This window comes from Salvia splendens, unplaced genomic scaffold (assembly GCF_004379255.2).
Source record: "Salvia splendens isolate huo1 unplaced genomic scaffold, SspV2 ctg547, whole genome shotgun sequence".
Classification (NCBI taxonomy): domain Eukaryota; kingdom Viridiplantae; phylum Streptophyta; class Magnoliopsida; order Lamiales; family Lamiaceae; genus Salvia; species Salvia splendens.
Window position 1 is genome coordinate 1 of NW_024599205.1, and position 19,601 is coordinate 19,601.

Here is a 19,601-nt window from a genome sequence, read left to right on the forward strand (position 1 = left end):
ATTTCTTTGGAAAAAGATATAATGGGCGATTTTATGTTTGATGTTACATGTAAATACAGCCAAGCATAGTTTTCTCAGTGAAGAGCATATGTAGCAGATTTACAGATTGAGTTTACCAGCTAAATACCATGAGTGGAGGGCAAGGCTACCAAATGAGAAGATATTAGCAAGAGAAGACAATCCATGGATCATCCCGAATTTCTTGTTCATCGCTGCAAGCTTCGGATTTTTCTTCGCAACCTCTTGGTTCTTCGTCCACCCAACTTCCTCCCCAATATTTACTTCTCTCTCGATCTTGTGCCTTTGTTTCATCATCTGCTTGCACCCAAAAAGAAATCAGAGTAGCATGCTGCTTCTTATACTAAAGGCAGATGCAAGATATTAATGATGCTTAGTATTTTTATACTATTAAATTGCTCAAATCAATAAAAAAAAATCATTTTTCTTCACAGAAAGCAGCATAGCAACAGTAGTAAAGAGGAAAGGAACATCTCCTAATGGCAACAGCCCCAAAGATGCAAATAGATATACTAAAACACATTTAAGGTCATGACTATCAAGGCAACAAGAAAAACTTGAGACAAACAAAATCACAATGCAAAGAAGGTCAATCAAGTCCAGCAAATGCAATTCTTGCACTGATTGCAAACAGTTCTAGAAGCTAATTGTTTGTACCTCGATGGTCATGGGCGTAAAGATAACAAGATTGCTCAGATTGAAAGCAAATGCAGCAAGCAGGAAGCCGAGCTGGTACTTCTCAGTCGACCCCGATGTCTTCCATGGGTGCAAGTATCCAAAAGACCCTACTGCCACTGCACAGCACACTCCCACCATGGAAAAGTATGCTGGAAACATCTTGCTCTGTAGGTTCCCAAACTGATGTCTAGGCAGATTCCTTTGAAAAGATACAACCAAAATTGAGTTTTACCATAATAATTTCACAAGCAATAATCAACATAACTCACTTCGAAGTTAGTACTACAAGTAATTCCAATCACCCAATTCACCCCAATCTGATAATCAACCATCAAAACTATTGCATTATTTTACAAAACAGAGAGATGCATAATTAGACAATTTTCGAAATCTATATTCACAATTTTCTAACTTTCAGCGATCAATTTTAAACGAGGCGTAGCAGTGACAATTTCTAAACAATACCACAATTAGGTACCGAGTGAATGCATATTGCTAAAAATAACTTCAACTAACAATGAACAATTAGTCATTTGACTATTTTCAATTGAAAAAAAGAAAAAAAAATACAGATACTTACTTGAACATAATAATGCCGCCGATGAAGGTCACCCAGAGAGCGACTCCCCAGGCGGTAGAGAAGCAGAGAAGGTGCGCCAATTTCAGCGAGGAGAGGAGCAACTGCGAGTGCTGGCCGTCTGACTTAGATCCGAATGTTTCCGGCGAAAAAACAACGCCGATCGCCAAAAACGCCACCGCCGTGAGAAATCTAGTCAGCCACGCCATCTTCACTGGTTGACTGGTTCAGTATTCAGGTGAAATTGAAGTGCAATCCGCAGCTGCTCTATATTGACTACATTCACCAAACTCTCTTCTAGAAAGCTCGCCATTGAAGTCTGGCTTGTCGAATAAGAAATCAGACTTTAATGGACTGAATTGCCCTTCCGTTTTCCACCAATGTTTATATAATAAATTTTCGTTTTATGAAATGGGTTAGATATATTGGGCTTGAAGCCCAATATTCGGAGGAATTCTTAAACTTTTAAAGCCCAATTGATGATGATTAGTTAATTATACCGCCTAGGCTTTTGCGCTCCCGCCACCACCAAACTCAAACTTAAAAATGACTGGTTCATTCATTTCGGAATTCCCTATTTTGCCCTTCCCTCGCCTTCTTCCTCGACAAGCTTCAGCCAATTAACTACACTTCCATTCCCCAAAATCACTATTTCCACTCCTTATTTCTACCATCCAAATAATTCAAGTCTGATTTTGCCCTTGAAGTGCGTGCAATTGGAGACAGTTTGAAGCACAATGCTGGCAAGCAAGCAAATTTCAGCATACAATGATCCCTCCAAAGCATTTGTCGGAATTCGATTCGTTCTCTTCGGGTTCGATTCAGTTATAGAAGACGAGGTATCATTTCAACGGATTTTTCCGTTTGGAGTTATTTTTGTGGTCTCAGTTGAAAGAACGGAGCTTTTACTTTTACCTGGAACTCCTTTTTTTTAGGTGCGGGCGAAGCTTTTAGAAGGAGGGGCAGTTGATACTGTGAATTATGGTCCAGATTGTAATCACGTGATCGTCGATAATCTTCTTTATGTGAGTTTCACCTCTTCAGAATTTGGGTATTGTTTTCAGTTTAATGTATGACGAAAATTGAGACTTTGATATTTAATATTATTGTGTTAATCAGCGTTTGCTTGAAGCTTTATTTACGAAATGGATATGCTTTCATTCATTATGGAAGAGAATAGCACTAATCCAATCGATTTTGATTCCACTAGCTCTAATTGTATGGAAATAGTTGCATAATTGCTGTTGTTTGCCTGTGGTGTAGGATGATCCCATATGTGCTGCTGCGCGAAGAGATGGCAAGATATTGGTGATTGGAAAATGGGTAGATCACTGTTTTGATGGGGGGATGCTTGTTGATCCTACTTCTGTAAGTTTCTTGTGTACATCATAATTCTATTTTGTTGTCTATTGAATTTTAAAGTGTTAAGTTGCAACGCTTAACTGCACTATTTCTCGTTCTATTGATGTTCAAGTGTATTGGTTCCCACATGCATTGTTCTGTACTTTTAAGTCTAGAGACCGTCGAAGATAATATATCTCGAACACTTTCAGCTTTTCTGTTTTAATTTTGTATTCTGATTCCTCACAGGTCATGTATTGGCCAGTAAGAGATCCGAGTGGGATTCCAGCCGCTAAGTCCCTGGTTATGTGCCTGACTGGATATCTAAGACAGGATCGAGATGATGTCATGGTTCTGACATTTTACTTAATCTCTTCTGCTTTTTGTACCTAAACACAAGAGTTCACTGCTCATTTAAATTCCATTAACATTGTGTCGTCTCATTTTATCATAAACTTGTTTCTTGCATAGAATATGGTTGCCTTGATGGGTGCCACTTTTACAAAGCCATTGCTGGCTACCAAGGTTACTCATCTGATATGTTACAAGTTTGAGGGTGAGTTCTGTGATGTATTTTTAATTTGTTGCTCAACACACTGGTGTCAACCGTAATATCCACTTCGTTGTATGTGAATGTATGGAACCACTCTTTCTCTGTAGCACAGATATTTGTTAGCACACAACTCTTTTGTAGTTAGTATTTAGTAAATCATGTATATAATGATGAAAACTGTTTGACAATCTATGAAAGCAGAAGTTTGGAATCCCAGCACACTGTCCTTTCCAAAAGTCTTTGCTGTATGTTGTTGTTCCATTAAATTGATCATGATGGCGTCAGCATGGTTCTTCATTTGATTTTGTTGCATCAAGAACACCGCTCAGTACTTCAAGTTTGCACTAAATTAATCTTTAAATGCTTCAATGTTTGTAATTTGTCCCAGAAAGTTTGTAAATTGTAATGTTATCTACATTCTTTTGTAGTATCTATTTGCATTATAGGTATATTTGTGATTTCGATATGCACCAAAAAATATTCTATTCTTTAACAGGGGAGAAATATGAGCTTGCCAAGAAGATGAAGACGATAAAGCTAGTTAACCATCATTGGCTAGAAGATAGGTATTTCCAAATTTGATTATAACTAATCCAAAAGTATAATAAGGATGGGATATTGGATTTATTATAGAATTATAAATTTCAGCAGTCTGTCAAGTTGATCTATTATTTTGCTTGTGCATGTTTACAATCTGAAGGCCTGGAAGCTACTTCCAGAAGCTGATTATGCTAAAAGGTGAGGTCCTGACGACGCAAGGTTCTATGCTTTCACTCTCAACATAATAGTGCATTACTTTTAGTGTTTGATTACCATTGCTTCTGATGGAGTTCTCCAGATTTAAGATGAATTAGTCTCTTCTTTCTTCTTCTTTTTTAGTTGAAGATGATTTAGTTTACTTCGACATTTCGCATATCCTGAGTTAATAAGTTCATAAGGTGTACCTCTGACACAGTGGGTTTGAGTTGATGATGGAGGCTCTAGCTAAAGATTCCGAAGAAGAGACAGAAGACATGGCCTCAGTTGATCTGAAGAAGAAAAGCATCATCAGTCCTCACAGTGCACTAGTTGAGAATAGAAATTTCCAGTCACCTGAACAGCAGGGGGGTTCAAGAACCAGTGGTTATGTGACTGCATGTGAAAGTTTTGCAAATGTTGGAAATACCAGCAAAACCAACTCAACTCCTAGAAAAGTGAATACCGGCAAAACCCAGTCAATTCCCAGAAAAGAGGCCGACTTTGAAAATGCATCATTATCTCGTGATACTCATTGTGAGGATATCGATACTTCAAACACTTCTTGTGCCAGAAGTCCTGCTAAAATGTTCTACGGGGTGCCATCAAATGTACGCAATGGCACAACAAACTCTGAAAACATTGAGCATGTGATAGCTTCAGCATCTGGAAGTGCTAGGAAATCTGTGAATGATGGATTGTCCAAATTAAGTACCAAGAGTATGAAGGCCAGTCTCCCTCTGAGGTCTGAAAGAATTGAAAGTATTTCAGGCAGCCCTTTGTCAACTGCAAGTAAAACTGGGCTTTGTGGAGGTTTTGACATATCAATGGAGAGAGATCTGGATGAGACAGATTCTCATGGTATCAGATCAACATTGAAGGGAAGCTTCTTGCTCCCTAATGAGGGGAAAACTGTTGGATCACACCGTACAAACAACCCAACTGTTCCCCGTGGTAGTCCGAGATCACCAGTTTTAAGCCATTCCCCAAAAACATTAATCAGAAGTGGATTGGCTACAAAACCGACAGAAATGCCGGTTTCTAGATCTTCAGTTGATGGTTCATGCCGAATACCCTGTGATATGTCTCCGTTGAAGGTGCTAGCTATTTGAGAGAAGAAATTACTGATGGTTTTGCCATGCCATCAGAGATAATTCAAGATGGAACTTGATCTACTGGTTTAAACACTCCTTTAAAGGGAGCTTTGTCGCACCTTGATGAGGAACAAACCGGCGGTTTGCCTCGTACGAAGAAAATGACTATTTCACGTAGTGGTTCAAAATCAAGAAGGCTAAGCCGTTCTCCAACTACCCGATCTGGCTGTTTGAGAGAAGAAGTTGGTGGCGCTTTTGTCCGTCCATCAGAAAACATTGAAGATGGAACTGAATCTACTGAAATACAGACTTTGTTAAAGGGAGCCTTGTTGTACCATGATGAGGAACAACCAAGCAGTTTGTCTGGTACGAAGAAGATGAACGTTCCACGCAGTGGTTCAAAATCAACAAAGCGAACCCGGTCTTCAAGATATTAATGGGAAGTGGATTGGATGCAAAACCAATGGAAATGCTGGTTTCTGGATCTTCAGTTCATGGTACACATCAAGTAGGTGCTGATGTTTCCCCCACAAACGTTACTAGTTGTATGCGGGAAGAAGTTGGTGGTGTTCTTAACATGCTGTCTGAGAGGGATGGAGATACAACTGAATCTGGTTTGATAAAGACTCCTTTGGAGGGAGTCTCAGTGCACCCTAACAAGGAACAGACGAGCAGTTTGCCTGGTAGGAAGAAATCGACTGTTTCGCGCAGTAAGTCCAAATCAACAAAACTAAGCCGTTCTCAGGAGACATTAGTGGGGACTGTATTGGATACAAAAGCTACAGAAATACTGGTTTCTGGAACACCGATCCATGGTTCACGTCAGTCAGCTGTTGATATATCTCCTCCCACATATTCTAGAGGAAGACCCAAAAAGCGGAGATTGCCTGATTCTGATGTGAAGGACCTTTCTGCGAGCAGGAACAAATCTTGCACTAGGGAAGAAGATATACATCAAAGTGATCCACCGGATGTTAGACCTCCATTTCCGGGTTCAAGCTCTACGGTAGAGAAACTGGATGATCACACGGATTTGAACTCTTCAAAGGTAGATAATAGTGGCACCAAGTCAAAATCCCCTAAGAAAAAGATGCTTGCCAGGAAGTCATTGGGTTCCAAACCAACTTCATGTAAAGAGAAAACTTCAAAATATAAAGGGCTGCTTTCTGCCGTGTTGCAGAGTAAGTCCGCAGGTCATTTGAATGGAGCAGTAGCTGTTGAGCACACAAAAAATGCTTCTCTTGCTGAGAAATTTGACACCGTCTCTTCAAACCGCAATGCAGATGTACCTGTAGGCGATGAAACTGAAGCTCCAGAATGCAAAGGGCCAAATGAGTTTGACACGGGGAGCAAGAATTCTGCAGAAGTCGAAGAACATCATACAAGCAAGCAATCCAGCAAAAGAACCACACAAAAGAAGGAAGCAAAATCAAGGGTAAAGAAGAGCACTGAAGCTAAAAAGTTGGCAGAGTTGCCAGAATCAACATCAAGAGGTGATGTTGCAGAGAATAAAATAACAGAGGGCAAGAAACGTCCTTTTGCTATATCCAAGATGAATAAATTGAAGGGTCCTACCGAGGAGGCCAAACAAGACAAGAAGAAGACTGTCTCAAAGAAAGGAGAAATGGTTGTGTCAGCTGGTAAAACCAGTAAAAGACCATCTAAGAAACTAAAAGGTTCACATGATGTGGAGAAGGAAAATGAAACCTGTTATGCAGCCAATCGTAAGCTGTGATACAGGAGCAGCTTCAGATTCTACTCATAAATCCAAAAAGCCTCTAAAAGATGGCAGTAAAGTCGACAAGGTCAATACCAAGGACCTACCCACCAAGGCCGAACCTGCATGGTTTATATTGAGCGGCCATAGGCTTCAAAGAAAGGAGTTTCAGCAGGTTATAAAGCGATTAAAAGGAAAAGTGTGCAGGGACTCTCATAATTGGTCATATCAAGCAACACATTTCATTGTTCCAGATCTAATTCGAAGAACTGAGAAGTTCTTTGCAGCTGCAGCATCTGGAAGGTATTTCTAGTTAACTCATTATTCTCATAGTTGTATGTGACTGAGCTGTACCTGACTAGATGCATCTACATAACTCGATTTTTGCAGTTGGATTCTCAAAACTGATTATCTAACTGCTAGCACCGAGGCTGGAAGGCTTTTGCCTGAAGAGCCGTATGAATGGCAAAAGAAATGCTTGACGGAAGATGGATCAATCAACTTAGAAGCTCCGCGGAAATGGCGTCTTCTGAGGGAGAGAACCGTTCATGGAGCGTTTTATGGAATGCGTATAGTCATATATGGCGAGTGCATTGCTCCTCCACTGGTATGCTACTCACTTGTTCAAGTCTGCCTTTGTTTTTATCTTAACTATTTTGGAATAATGTGTATACAATCATCGAATCAGGATACTTTGAAGCACGTTATAAAGGCTGGAGATGGGACCATACTAGCAACCTCTCCTCCATACACGCGGTTTCTAAATTCAAGGGTTGATTTCGCCATTGTTAGCGGAGGGATGCCCCGTGTTGACATGTGGGTGCAAGAGTTTCTCAGACACGAGATACCCTGCATTCTAGCCGACTATCTGGTGTGCAAGCGAGGCTATTCCCTCGATAAGCACGTGCAGTATCAGACTCATGCTTGGGCTAAGAGATCACTCGAGAATCTAGTTAACCGTGTGGAGGCTGTCGAGGACCACCCTAAAACACCGGAAGAGCACCGCGTCGATGATACAGTGTGTCAAGGGTGTGGATCGCGTGACAGAGGAGACGAGATGCTCATATGTGGTGATGAAAGTGGTACCCATGGATGCGGTGTAGGTACCCACATGGACTGCCAGAGGAAGACTGGTTCTGCCGTGACTGCTGCCATAAAACTAGCAGCCGGAGTTCCAAGAAACGAGCCAAGAAATCGAAGAAGTGATATGCCTAGTGATCTTGAAATTCTTGCAAGGTTAAACGTTTGGCATAAGGCTTGTGAAGTAGCAAAAGATAGCTGAACATTGCTCAAGTCTTAGCATGATGTTACGTACAAATAGTAAAGATGAAAATCCTTAAACTTGTCACGTTTGTTATGTTAGTTTTTGACACTTTGTAAATTTGAGTTACGAGCGTCGTTCAAAGCAAATAAAAGTAATAGATATGTTCCTTGCTTTTGAGTGGAAATAGACCAATATTTGAATTGGGGTAAAATGGTTTCACATCGTGATAATGGGCCTTCTTTAGTTTTGGCCCATTTCCATGTATTTAATAAGTAACATAAATAAACTTTCATTTTTCAGAGTGGAGAAATTTAAAATTTCTCTTAAAAACAAATCTGGTAAGAATATGATTCATTTTCCCCATATATTGAATTCTGACTTCTAAATAAACAAAAATTTACCTAGAAAATAGACCTTCTAACCACCATCCCTGAAAAAATACATCTAAATTATGTTGCATTTGACGTTATATTAATTAGGTTATTAGTATTTTTTTTATATGTTTACTTCGGAAAATAAGAGCGGTGAAATTTAGTCAACGCAAACAGCAATTCAAAATTCAAATTGTGTTTTATGTCATGTGTTAATAAGGTTAGCTAAATATGCATATGTCAGTTTATTTTATGCATATCATTATGTCAGTTTGCACATGGAAAATCAGCAATTTGGACCTTGAAAAGTCTGTTTTTTCAATAAATTCCAGATTTATTTAAGGTAAACATTCGAAATCTGGATGCTACAAATCCTATAAATCCTACACATTCTTCTTGTGAAAGGAATCTTCTATTGCGCAATCCATGTCTTATTCTACCTTCGAAATTATAAAATTTTAATTTATGCAGTAATAAAATCGTTACAGTTTACTTAAGCTCCCTAAAAATTGAACAGAAATATTTTCTTTATCCTCAAGAATATAAAGAAGGAAAAAACATTTTTACTGGTCAACTTTTGTTTATGGCATTATCGTTACATTTATATAAGTATCAAATTCAATGTTGTGGTTTTTCAAGGCCAAATCCAATGTAGTTTAAAACTCAAAGAATAAGAATATAAAATCAGTGCGTCAGAAAATCCATTGAATCCTTCAAACTGTAGACTTTCATAACCTTGTAGTATAACATATATATTTAATTAAAAATTTAATAAACTTAGATGTAAAAGCATATTTCTTCCACTATCTGTCTGCACAGCACACAATGAAATTTATTAAAACCCACACCTACGGTTGATAGATTTGTAGGGTTATCTGTATTACTTAATTTCATTACATTATACAGCTATATGCAACCATGAATTAATCGTCTTAGTCGTATGCTTTAATTAAACATTTAATGCCAAATTTGTCTAATGTGAACGTACTTTTTTGTTCGGATTGATAATATGCATATTGTGGTTAGCTAATCGCACTATTTTAAATTTGTGGATTGATTTTAAACATGTAAACATTTAAACCGATTTGTAATCTTAATCATGTCAGATAAATTGTCACAATCACTTATATGATAGGAGTAAGATAAATTGATTTTCATTTTTGCTTTGACATTAAAATATGGCTTACCATTCACGTTTTTATTAAGAATTTACTGGACACGATTAATTCATACATGTCTTGATATGACAAAAAATATATACTAGTGGCGTTCGGTTTCCTAGATAAAATAATATGAAGATACAATCTAGGATTGATGTGTGAGATTATTTTAGTCATAGAGGGTTAGCTATGACTAATTATTCCATAATTATTCATCTAGGATTGAATTGTGAGATTGAATCCCATGAACCAAACACATTACATATTTAATCTGGGACACAATCTTGCAAACCGAACACCCCCTAACAAGATTGAAATTGTTTTGGGATGTGATAAAAACAACACGATAAGATAAAAATCCGATTTAATATCTTAGCGCACCCGCTGGATGAGACGTGACAAAGAATTAGTAATACACTAAGAAAGAAATTCAAAAAGTTTTTCCTAGGTCATGTTAGGTTGAGATTTTTTAGCTTAATTGAGAATTGAGATGCATTTTGAGCCACTCATCCACAACATTTTCGAAATGTCAACTACAAGTAGATTATGTCAACTCGGGGATATTATCGTCAATAGTCTGCACATCAAATGTCAACAACTTATAGTTAACATTATATGTGTGTAGTTGACATGAATTGTATATGTAGTTGGCATTATAAGTGTGTAGTTGACATGAATTGTATATGTAATTGACAATTTTTTTAAAAAAAATATTAAAATTTTAAAAATAAATAAATAAAATTAAAAAAAATAAAAATTTTAAAAAGTATTTATAAAAAATGTACATGAAATTACCATTCTGCCATTTCATAATTAATTAATCTAAAAATATTTTCCATGTGGCAAATTCTGGACCACTCATTTAATAAAAATGAATGACTGATAATGCATCTCAATTCTCAATTAGGCTAAAAAATCTTAATTGGTCACAACCATAAAAATCTTAATTGATCACGACCCTTTTGTAAGAATATTTATTTTATAAGCTTTGATTAAAATAATTTGGAATTTTGAAATTGTGAACAACTTTAATTTAACAGTTTTAACTTTTAATTTTTTCCAATATCACATCAGTACTGATATATTTCTTCATATGAATTCCAACATCTCAAACATATAAAAAAGTTTGTCAGAAAATGTTTGATATTATAAATACCTCGATATGCTCAGATGCAATTAACTATGTTAGTGCGATTAGTATTTATTCAAGTAATAAGAGAAAAAAAATTACTCTTATTAATGAAGCAAAAATTTAATGTGGGAAATTAAACATCGATTAACTTCTATTATATCTCCACTTCATGAATTTTAAACATTATTTCACTAATACACATTTTGTGCATTTTAACAATCGATCATCTCCATATAATCATATGAAGTTTAATTTAAATTTAAGAAGGATTTATTGCTTGGTGATAATAACTTTGTGCAAGTATTTTCTTTTTTGAAGGAATGAAATTGCAGGTGCACCTTTTTGGCCAGCACGTGACTATTGTCACACTTTTATTTTCTTTTTTTGCAATCCAAACTCTACACTACAAGCATCAATATATTCTCTCATTATTGGATCATGTTATTTTTGCTCTTTTTATTTTATACCTTGCTTTACTTTTCATGTATTTCTACTTTAATCTTAATTATTGATGGCATGTAAAGCAGAACATAATTGGTATATATCAGGAATATAATTATATTAATAATAGTCGAACAAAAATTTTAAAAGACCTAAATTATTGAAATAAATAAATAAAATTTCTAAGTAGTCTAAACTTTATTTCACATGGTTTTGAAATGGGGACCAGGTAAGATGGCTATCTTCGGATTATTCTCACTAACACCACATTGTTGGGCAGTGGGGAATCATTGTTTTGCCGATTAGTGTGGAAGTGAAGAAATCAATTCTTGGAATAAAATGAAAAGAAAAGAATTTAAAAATTCAAATATAACTGATGAAATTTCACTTCCAAGTAAAGCCACAAATATACTAATATTAGTATTAGTATATATAGTGGAATTATATTGGTAAGATAGATGAGGAAAAAACTTGAAATTTAGCATTACAAAGTCATCACACTCTACCAAAAAAACACACAAAAAGCCAAAGATTGAGAGAATATTTGTACGCCATTGATTTTGAGATTTGTTGCTTCCCATGTCACTTGTGCTTTTGACTTAATTTTTTTGGTAATTTATTGTGTTCATGAAAAATTGCAATTTTGCTTGGAAACAAACCCAAGGCTTAGAGCATCCACTGCGGAGAGCACCCCGTTGTCCGTCCGTTCGTGCCAGCGGCACGGCACCGCTCTCCGCCGCTGCGCTCTTGCCGCTGGCACGGCGCTGCTCTTAGCTAAGAGCACGTCCGTGCCAGCGAGCAGGGCGACGTGACGCGTTTCTATTGGCCGTTGGCATTTTCTTTTTTTTTTAAATCGAAAATAATACCAAAAATTTCATTAAAAATTTTGGATTCCCAAAAATATACAGATTTTATTACCATTTTTTTGAATTTTTTTTGAAATTTAAAAAAAAAATTAATCCCAAAATCATCTATAAATACACACATTCATCATCCATTTGGACGAAATTCGGCTACGAGTAGTGGGTTTTTTTAACTTTATGAATTTAATTGTGTAATTTTTAATTTTTAGGATTTAAATTATGTAATTTTTAATTTTTAAGACTTTAATGAAGAAAATTTTAATTTTTAGGATTTTAATTATGTAATTTTTAAATTTTTTTGTAATTTGTAATATTATTCCGGTTATTTTTAATGCATTTTAATATTGTGGAAATGTTTTTATTTAAATTGAATAATAGAATGGTGAGACCCTTGAGCATGTCCCTGCGGAAGATCACAAATGTGGGTGTTGTGCTCTTGCCTAAGAGCAGAGAGTAAAAGTGGGTCTGGACCCTCATCCGTGGATGCTCTTAGAGCATTCAGTACTTTTGAGGAATTGACCATACCTCAACCTATTTTCTCATATTGGTTCAACTGGTTGAGAAGGGAGGCAAGGATACCGCCCATCCAGGAGGTCTTGAGTTCAAATCCTGGATGGTGCAACCTGGGATTAATTTCCCCTGTGGGCCTTTACAAGGCTTGTTGCCTTGGGGCTTGGCAAGCTGATAAGCCTTGACCCGTCCGAGACAGCGTTGGTCTACGGGCCGAACCCGTCGGAGGGTGGCTGGTCTACGAGCCTGACCAAGGCTAGTTCACGAGACCGAATCCGGCTGGAGTGAGGCTAGTTCACGAGCCACGAGGGTTGGGAAGGGCTACTTAGCTTGCCAAATGTATCACGAACTCCGATGTATGTGAGTAAAAAAACACCTATTTTCTCATATTGTGTGTAAATTGGTGTTGTAGTGATAGAGTGGTTATAGGTTAATAATGAGGGCTAAGTGTCTCGGGTTCAAATCTGATGTGATGCAGCTTTAAAATTTTTTATCATTGGTATATAGAAAAACCAAATCTAGTGTATATCAAATTTAATGTATATGTGTGCATGGCTGCATGTATGTTTTAATGTTTATGAAATGAGTCCGATATAAAAAAAATCATGGGAGGGTTATATTTTTTAACAAATACTACTCCCCACAACTTTTAGTGGCATAATTAAAGTATATGTAGCTAGATTATTGATTGGTATTAATATTGAATATGAATAAAGATGTGTCACATGGGAGAACAAACACAATAATAGATCCAATAAACCTTTTTGATGATTATCTGTTGTATTTGTGTGATGTAAAAAAATTATGAGAAATATCAGAGCAGAGTGACGCATGCTTGAATCAAGAAAGTTTTTACTTTTTACCTTGATAGCAGTAAAGTTTTCTTTATGTAATTTTTTTACCAAAAGCACGAAAAAGACGAGAAAGGCCGTACCGGTGGCAGTGTGTCATAATTTACCTTTGAAATGGGTAGGTGGGGTAAGTAATTACGATCAATAAAAGTTACTGTAATTAAATAATTATAAATATCTGCATTTTCTTGTATTGAGTGCTGATAAGCCACTTTCCACAGTGCATTATCCATAGCCAAATGTCTCACCAACATAGTCAAACTGATTCATAGGTAGCTTGAGCAATTTTAATTACACTGCTAGTTCCATAAAAATAAACTATTTTTTAAAACACATAAATTTGTAATTGGAAAATAAGAAAAAAGAAAAAAAATTAAATAGTACTTCCTCCGGTCTTCATTAAAAGTCTCATTTCTTTATTTTTGTCTTGATTCCATTAGAAATCTCATTTTACTTTTATTATTTTTGACAAGTGAACACCATATTTCACTGATTCACATTTTATTATACAATCAATACAATATATAAAAGTGAATGCCCATTCCACTAACCATTTCTGCCACTTTCATTTATAAATTCAAACAATTTATTAAAAACTTGTGTTGGTAAAAAATGAGAATTCAAATGGAGACTAGAGAGAATATAGTGGGTGTTGGGACACATAATAATAAAGGAGTAAAAGATAATAATAAAAAGTTTTTATTAATAGATACTGTCTACGTCCCACAATAGGAGTTACTCTTATTATGGGCACGGGTTTTAAGAAATACTATAAAGAATAGTAGGTTGGAAAGTTAGTGGAATATGAGACCCACAACCACTTTTTTATATTGGTTTTATAATAAAATGTGAGTGAAGTAAGTTAGTGGAATGTGTGACCTACTTATTATTTATGGTAAAAATGAAGTGTGACTCTTATTGTGGGACGGAGGGAGTAGTATAGACTAATAACAAAACAAAAAGGAAATTGAGTCTATTTTTATAGAATGGAGAGAATATGTAATATTAGAGATGCCCAAGGTTTTCGGTTCCGGCGGTTAACCGCGGAACCGTAACCGCCTGTTCTGGTTCGGTTCCGGTTCCGAACCGGAACCGTGACTTTTTTCTTGAACCGGAACCGCCATATTTTGAACCGAAACCGCCGATTCTAGACGGTTCCAAACCGAAACCATGAAAAACCGTCGGAAAATCGTGAAATCTAGCCGGAACCGCGAAAAACCACCGGAAACCGGCGGTTCGAAACCGTGAAAAACCGTAAAAAACAGTCAGAAAACCGGCGGTTCGGAACCGGAACTGGAACCGCCGGTTTTCAAACCGAAACCGTGAAATAGCCTCACGGTTCGGTTCCGGTTCCACATTTCTCGAAACCGGAACTGTCGGTTTACGAATCGTGGACATGTCTATGTACTAGTAATAGTAATAACTAGAGATTAAATGTGTTGAATTTGGCCAAAAAGTTAAATTACTCGATTGCAATATAAAGTCCAAAAATGAATACATCTCAACTTGGAACGAAAAAAATAATTATTTTTCATTTTATTGTTTGGAGATTTTAAATTGTCTTACATTACGGGCACAAATAATAATGTACAATGCATGACGATGGGGAAGTTTGATTACTTAATATTTTGGTGAATTGAAAGTATATTGCTAGTATGCCTGAAACTGTACTTCCAAGTTCCAAGGCCAAAAAATTGATTTCTTTGTTTCTTGATGTACGGAGGTTATAAATTTTAACTTATTCAGAACTTTGTGGCAACTGATGATTAGCAATAAACAAGAGAAGATTATGGAGTAATAATTTGTGGATTTAAAGTGGATTCATGACAATGTGTCTTTTCTACTAGTATATGCCATTAAACCCAAGATCTAGACATTGATGCAAAGAGGTTTCATGCAATTAAATCCTCGTGGAATGTGAGGGTAATGTAATGGGGAGTTGTGTGTTGGATAAGGCTGGCATTCATTTTTAAAGTGATGAATAGTGCATTCACACAGGACATGAGATATCAGCCAAAAGCCCAGAATGCAAAGCAATACAGTAACACTTTACAAATGAAAATGATAACAAAAAATAAAAGGATGGAACTAGTAACAAAATTTTTATCCTGGGAGGGTAGTACTAGAGGTTTAACGATTTGTACATTGCAACCAAAATCAGATTTCTCCCGCCGTCCTATTAACATTTCAAAACCACCTTGATTATTCAACTTCTTGTAAATCAACAGCTCAAAGCTTCGTATTTCACCGGAATTGGACGGTTGAAACCGGCCTGCGCCAGCAGATTACCGACGACACCGATATCCCTGCAGAAAACGCCTTGAAAAACTGATGGTGGTGGAGTTTTGAAGGCCTTGCTTTCCACCCCAACCGCCACCGGCATCGCCACCCTCTCAGGCAGAGGCGGGGCCGGATGCTGAACTGCTGCGGCCGCCTTCTTTCTTTGCTTCTCAGCTGCCTCCTCATCCAAAATGATCGACATCACACTGGTGTATCCCCTCTGCACCAATCTATACAGCAACAACGAGGACATTTTGGCCCGATCACGGACAGAATCGACGTCTTTCTCATCCGCAAACTCGCACCTCTCAATGAAACTAGACGATTTATCCGGCTTGTGTTTGAGCGTGAGCAGGAGATGAGCTCTCTCAAGCTCTGATCTCGAACAGCCTCTTCTCAGTCCAATCAATGCGTAGTAATCTACGTTGCCGGTTTCCCCGGAGGCAAGTCTCTGCTTCAGCTGTTGAATTTTGGCTGCTAAGGAGCACAATTTGCCGGGAATTTCTCTGTATTGAACGCTCTGCCGCTTCCAAACGGAGCCGGGCAGTTTCCGGTCCGGAGAATTGAGTTGTAGAGCAGTTTCAAATGCTCCAGATCATGGAGGCTATCGGGCAAGCATCGGATGGTCTCGAACAAGCCGGCTCGTACGGTGAGGGCGTCGATGCACGAGGTTTCGAGGGCGAGGGCGCGATTGCAGTCGGCGATCGCCTCAGCGATCCGGCCGGCGGACTGGAAGGCGGTGGCGCGGTGGACGTAGCAATCCGAGAGGAACCCCTGGGGTGCGCCGCGGCGGCCGTCGAGGATTTTGGAGAAGTGCCGGATGGCCTCTGCGTAGAGGCCGGCGTCGAGGGCGGCGATCGCGGCGGCCTTGCGACGGATGAGGAGTTTGATGTGGCAGAGGAGGTGGGAGATGCTCTCTGACTCGGTCTTCGGCGGGGTTTGGGGCTGGTTGCTGATCAGATTCTCGCCGGAGCGCGGGAACTTGTTGAAGGAGAAGATGTCGTCGGAGAGAGAGATGCTCTCGCGGCGGAATACGGCGGTGGCGAGGCGCTTTCCGGTCTGGAGGAGTACCATTGCCTCCTCCATCAAGCCGAGATGGCAGCATGCTTGCCCCAATATCGAGTACCTGTTCGATGAAATGCGTTAGATAACAGAGTCAATTCAACAAATCTGGTGATTAATTAAATCTGATGAAGACAGATCATCGTTGGTGAAAATTCTGGGCATAGAAACAGACGAATTTGAATTTTCGAATAGGATCAAAACGAATTAATAACGAGTGGATTAGGTCAAGCATCATTAATTGCAAACAGCTCGCTTCGCGTAAAATTCAAGCTTCCAAACTTAATTACTCAACAATAAACAAATCGAAGAGAAAGAGACGGAGGATTAAGGAATTTACCTCCATTGCCCTTCCTTCTCGACGTTTTTACAGAGCCCAGCCATCACTTTCTTCCTCAAATCGGAGACGGAGAAGCACCTGAACGCAGGCTCGTCCCCACTCAGTGAGTCGCCGCTGGAGGAGAGGAGCTTGACTCGCTCTCTCGATAGCTGAGTCGACGAGTTATCCGACGAAGCGCTCGACGACGAATCATCAGAGGAGACTATCTTCAAGCTCGGGATATAATCCTGCAGCATATCCGCCACCTCCTTGAACCGCCGGAGATGCAGCAAACACCGCGCCTTCAGCTCGAGCGCAACCTCAATGCGAGGCGCCACCGCCAGCGCCGCCTCCAGGAGCCCCAGCGCCGCCGCAATCTCGCTCTGCTCCTGCGTCGCAATCAACATACTGGCTTCCCTCACGTATCTATCCACCATCTGCAATACATCACTCATAATCAATATCTCCACCACAAAATCATCAACAATAAATAAATCAATCAAATTTACAGCACCTTTTTGTTGGTGAGCCACCAATGCTTCCTCTCTCCGCCGGCGAGAGACGGAGATGCGACAGCCATGGATGGATTGCAATAATCAACCATTAAAAACTCTCTCCTTGTTCAAATGTGAGTGAGAAACATGGAGTAGTGTACATACCTCTCACGGGAGGAGAGGCGATTTGTATTCGAGAGAGAGAGAGAGGAGAAGAAGGGTTTTAAACAAGAAATGCCAGCTTTGAGCAGAGAGAAAGCTTGATCCCTCTATTTCATCGCTGGCCTGGCGACCAGATTCTCTCTTTCCCACCTTTTAGTTTTAGAGTGAGAAACCTATATTGCTTGCTTATACTCTATGCGCTGTATCTATTTATATTCATTTTTTTCTACTTATATTTACTTGTCTTCCAGTTATATTCATTTTCTTACTTACTCTATTAATTTTCTCGCTATTTCTAATCATTTCCTTTTGCCGTTACAAAAACATTGTTTGTATGCGATTGCAATAGGGTTTAAAATTTTAATTAATACTATTCTATATTTTCAAATCTTTTGATAATTAGACAAAAATTAATGCTAACCGACAATTATTTTAAATTGTTACTCGATTTGTATGTAATGAAACAACATTCGGGGTTGACATAATTGTAGGTCAATATTCCAAATTTGGAGATTATTTAGTTTGTTAGTAGGATCATTTAAAATTAAATTGGTTTGCAAATACTCCTATATCGTACAGTTCCAAGGAACTACAATATTTTCATTTTGTTTCTTTGCTTATCAATTATTGAAGAATAGTATTTTAATAAAAAGGTTATGTACCTTTAATTCGCATTTTTTTTCCAACCAAGGGGGCCTAATAATGCATATATCCACTTAATTTTATGGAGTTTATGTTAATACTCCCTCCATTACATGAATCCGTATCCTCATTTTACATTATTTCATTATTTTTATATTACTTGAGTCATTTATTATTAATTACTCCCTCCGTTCCCGATTAATTGGCACTCTTTGACCGGGCACGAGTTTTAAGAAATGTAAAGAAAAATTGGTTGAAAAAATTAGTGAAATGTGGGACTCACTTTTTAATATTGATTTTATAATAAAATGTGAGTGAAGTGAATTAGTGTAATGTGTGACATACTTATCATTTATGGTAAGAATGAAGTTGGACAATTATTGAGGGACGAATCGAAATGGAAAAAAGTGATAATTAATCGGGGACAAAGGGTAACTTTATGTAAAAAAATAATTCAAATAATATGATGCGACAACGCAAACTAGTGTAGTACTATTAAATTGAGCTTTGGATAAAAAATTTGTTACACTTTTCGAACTGATTACTGAGAATGAGTATATTTACTTAGTTATTTCACTGTGACAGTATATTAGTATTTTGTAATAATATCATTCAAGTATTGAAAAATTGTACCACTAGTTCAATAATTGTACCTAGATTCGTAATTAAGTCGAGATTAATAATACCTTTTGAACTAAATATGGTTTAATTTTGTTTCGATCAAATTTGGTTAATATAGATTAATCTATGGACATTTGACATTTTCACCACTCAAAAAAGAAACGTGGAATAGTAGGATAATATTTTTTTTTCTATCTCAATTCTCAACGCGTGATATCATGGCATGGATCTTGCAATAATTTGGAAATATCAAGTCAAAATTAATAATCGTCTGAATTTGACTTCTGCTATCAGAACTTGGGATATTTAATCTTATTTTAAGGGAATACTGTACATTCAAATTAATAAATTATGCCTATCAATCAATAAACAATTTCCTTTTTGCATAATGTGGTGAAGAGATGGCGTAATGGTCACACACAAACACACTAATATGCATAATTAGTTAGTTAAATCTCTTAATTATACATGCATGTATTTGGTTTGATAGTTGGCCATATCGGCTAGTTGAGATTGTTTATTAAGGAAAAATTGATTCAATAAATTATTCCAAATCCAATTGTAAATATATCAGACTTAGCTAACAAATTAATTAGCGAAAATAAACTTCATATTTACTTATAAAACAATCTTATAAATATTTAAGATCCATAAATGTCATGCAAAACAATAAATTTGCCTTGACTTTATTTAAACGACGATTTACTCCCAAACTT

General features: G+C 37.4%; 2 protein-coding genes and 1 pseudogene across 2 annotated transcripts; 1 reads left to right on the top strand and 2 right to left on the bottom strand.

Annotated features, from left to right (window-relative positions):
* Window positions 1–36: 36 nt before the first annotated feature.
* On the bottom strand, window positions 37–1,617 carry LOC121790563 (transmembrane protein 205-like). The gene is made up of 3 exons (XM_042188754.1): window positions 1,277–1,617; window positions 676–895; window positions 37–315 (listed from the first exon to the last, which is right to left on the bottom strand). The coding sequence occupies exons 1-3, from the start codon at window positions 1,480–1,482 to the stop codon at window positions 100–102; spliced, it is 642 nt and encodes a 213-aa protein (XP_042044688.1). The 5' UTR covers window positions 1,483–1,617; the 3' UTR covers window positions 37–99.
* A 183-nt stretch (window positions 1,618–1,800) lies between these two features.
* Window positions 1,801–8,018, top strand: LOC121790562 (BRCT domain-containing protein At4g02110-like). The gene is given in 14 exon segments (XM_042188753.1): window positions 1,801–2,112; window positions 2,209–2,298; window positions 2,537–2,641; window positions 2,864–2,965; window positions 3,086–3,170; window positions 3,664–3,733; window positions 3,861–3,905; window positions 4,123–4,999; window positions 5,101–5,242; window positions 5,341–6,698; window positions 6,700–7,016; window positions 7,104–7,320; window positions 7,402–7,831; window positions 7,834–8,018. Coding segments are annotated over 14 exon segments (4,026 nt in total). The 5' UTR covers window positions 1,801–2,010; the 3' UTR covers window positions 7,920–8,018.
* Window positions 8,019–15,314: 7,296 nt separating this feature from the next.
* Window positions 15,315–17,802, bottom strand: LOC121790564 (annotated as a pseudogene).
* Window positions 17,803–19,601: the final 1,799 nt, after the last annotated feature.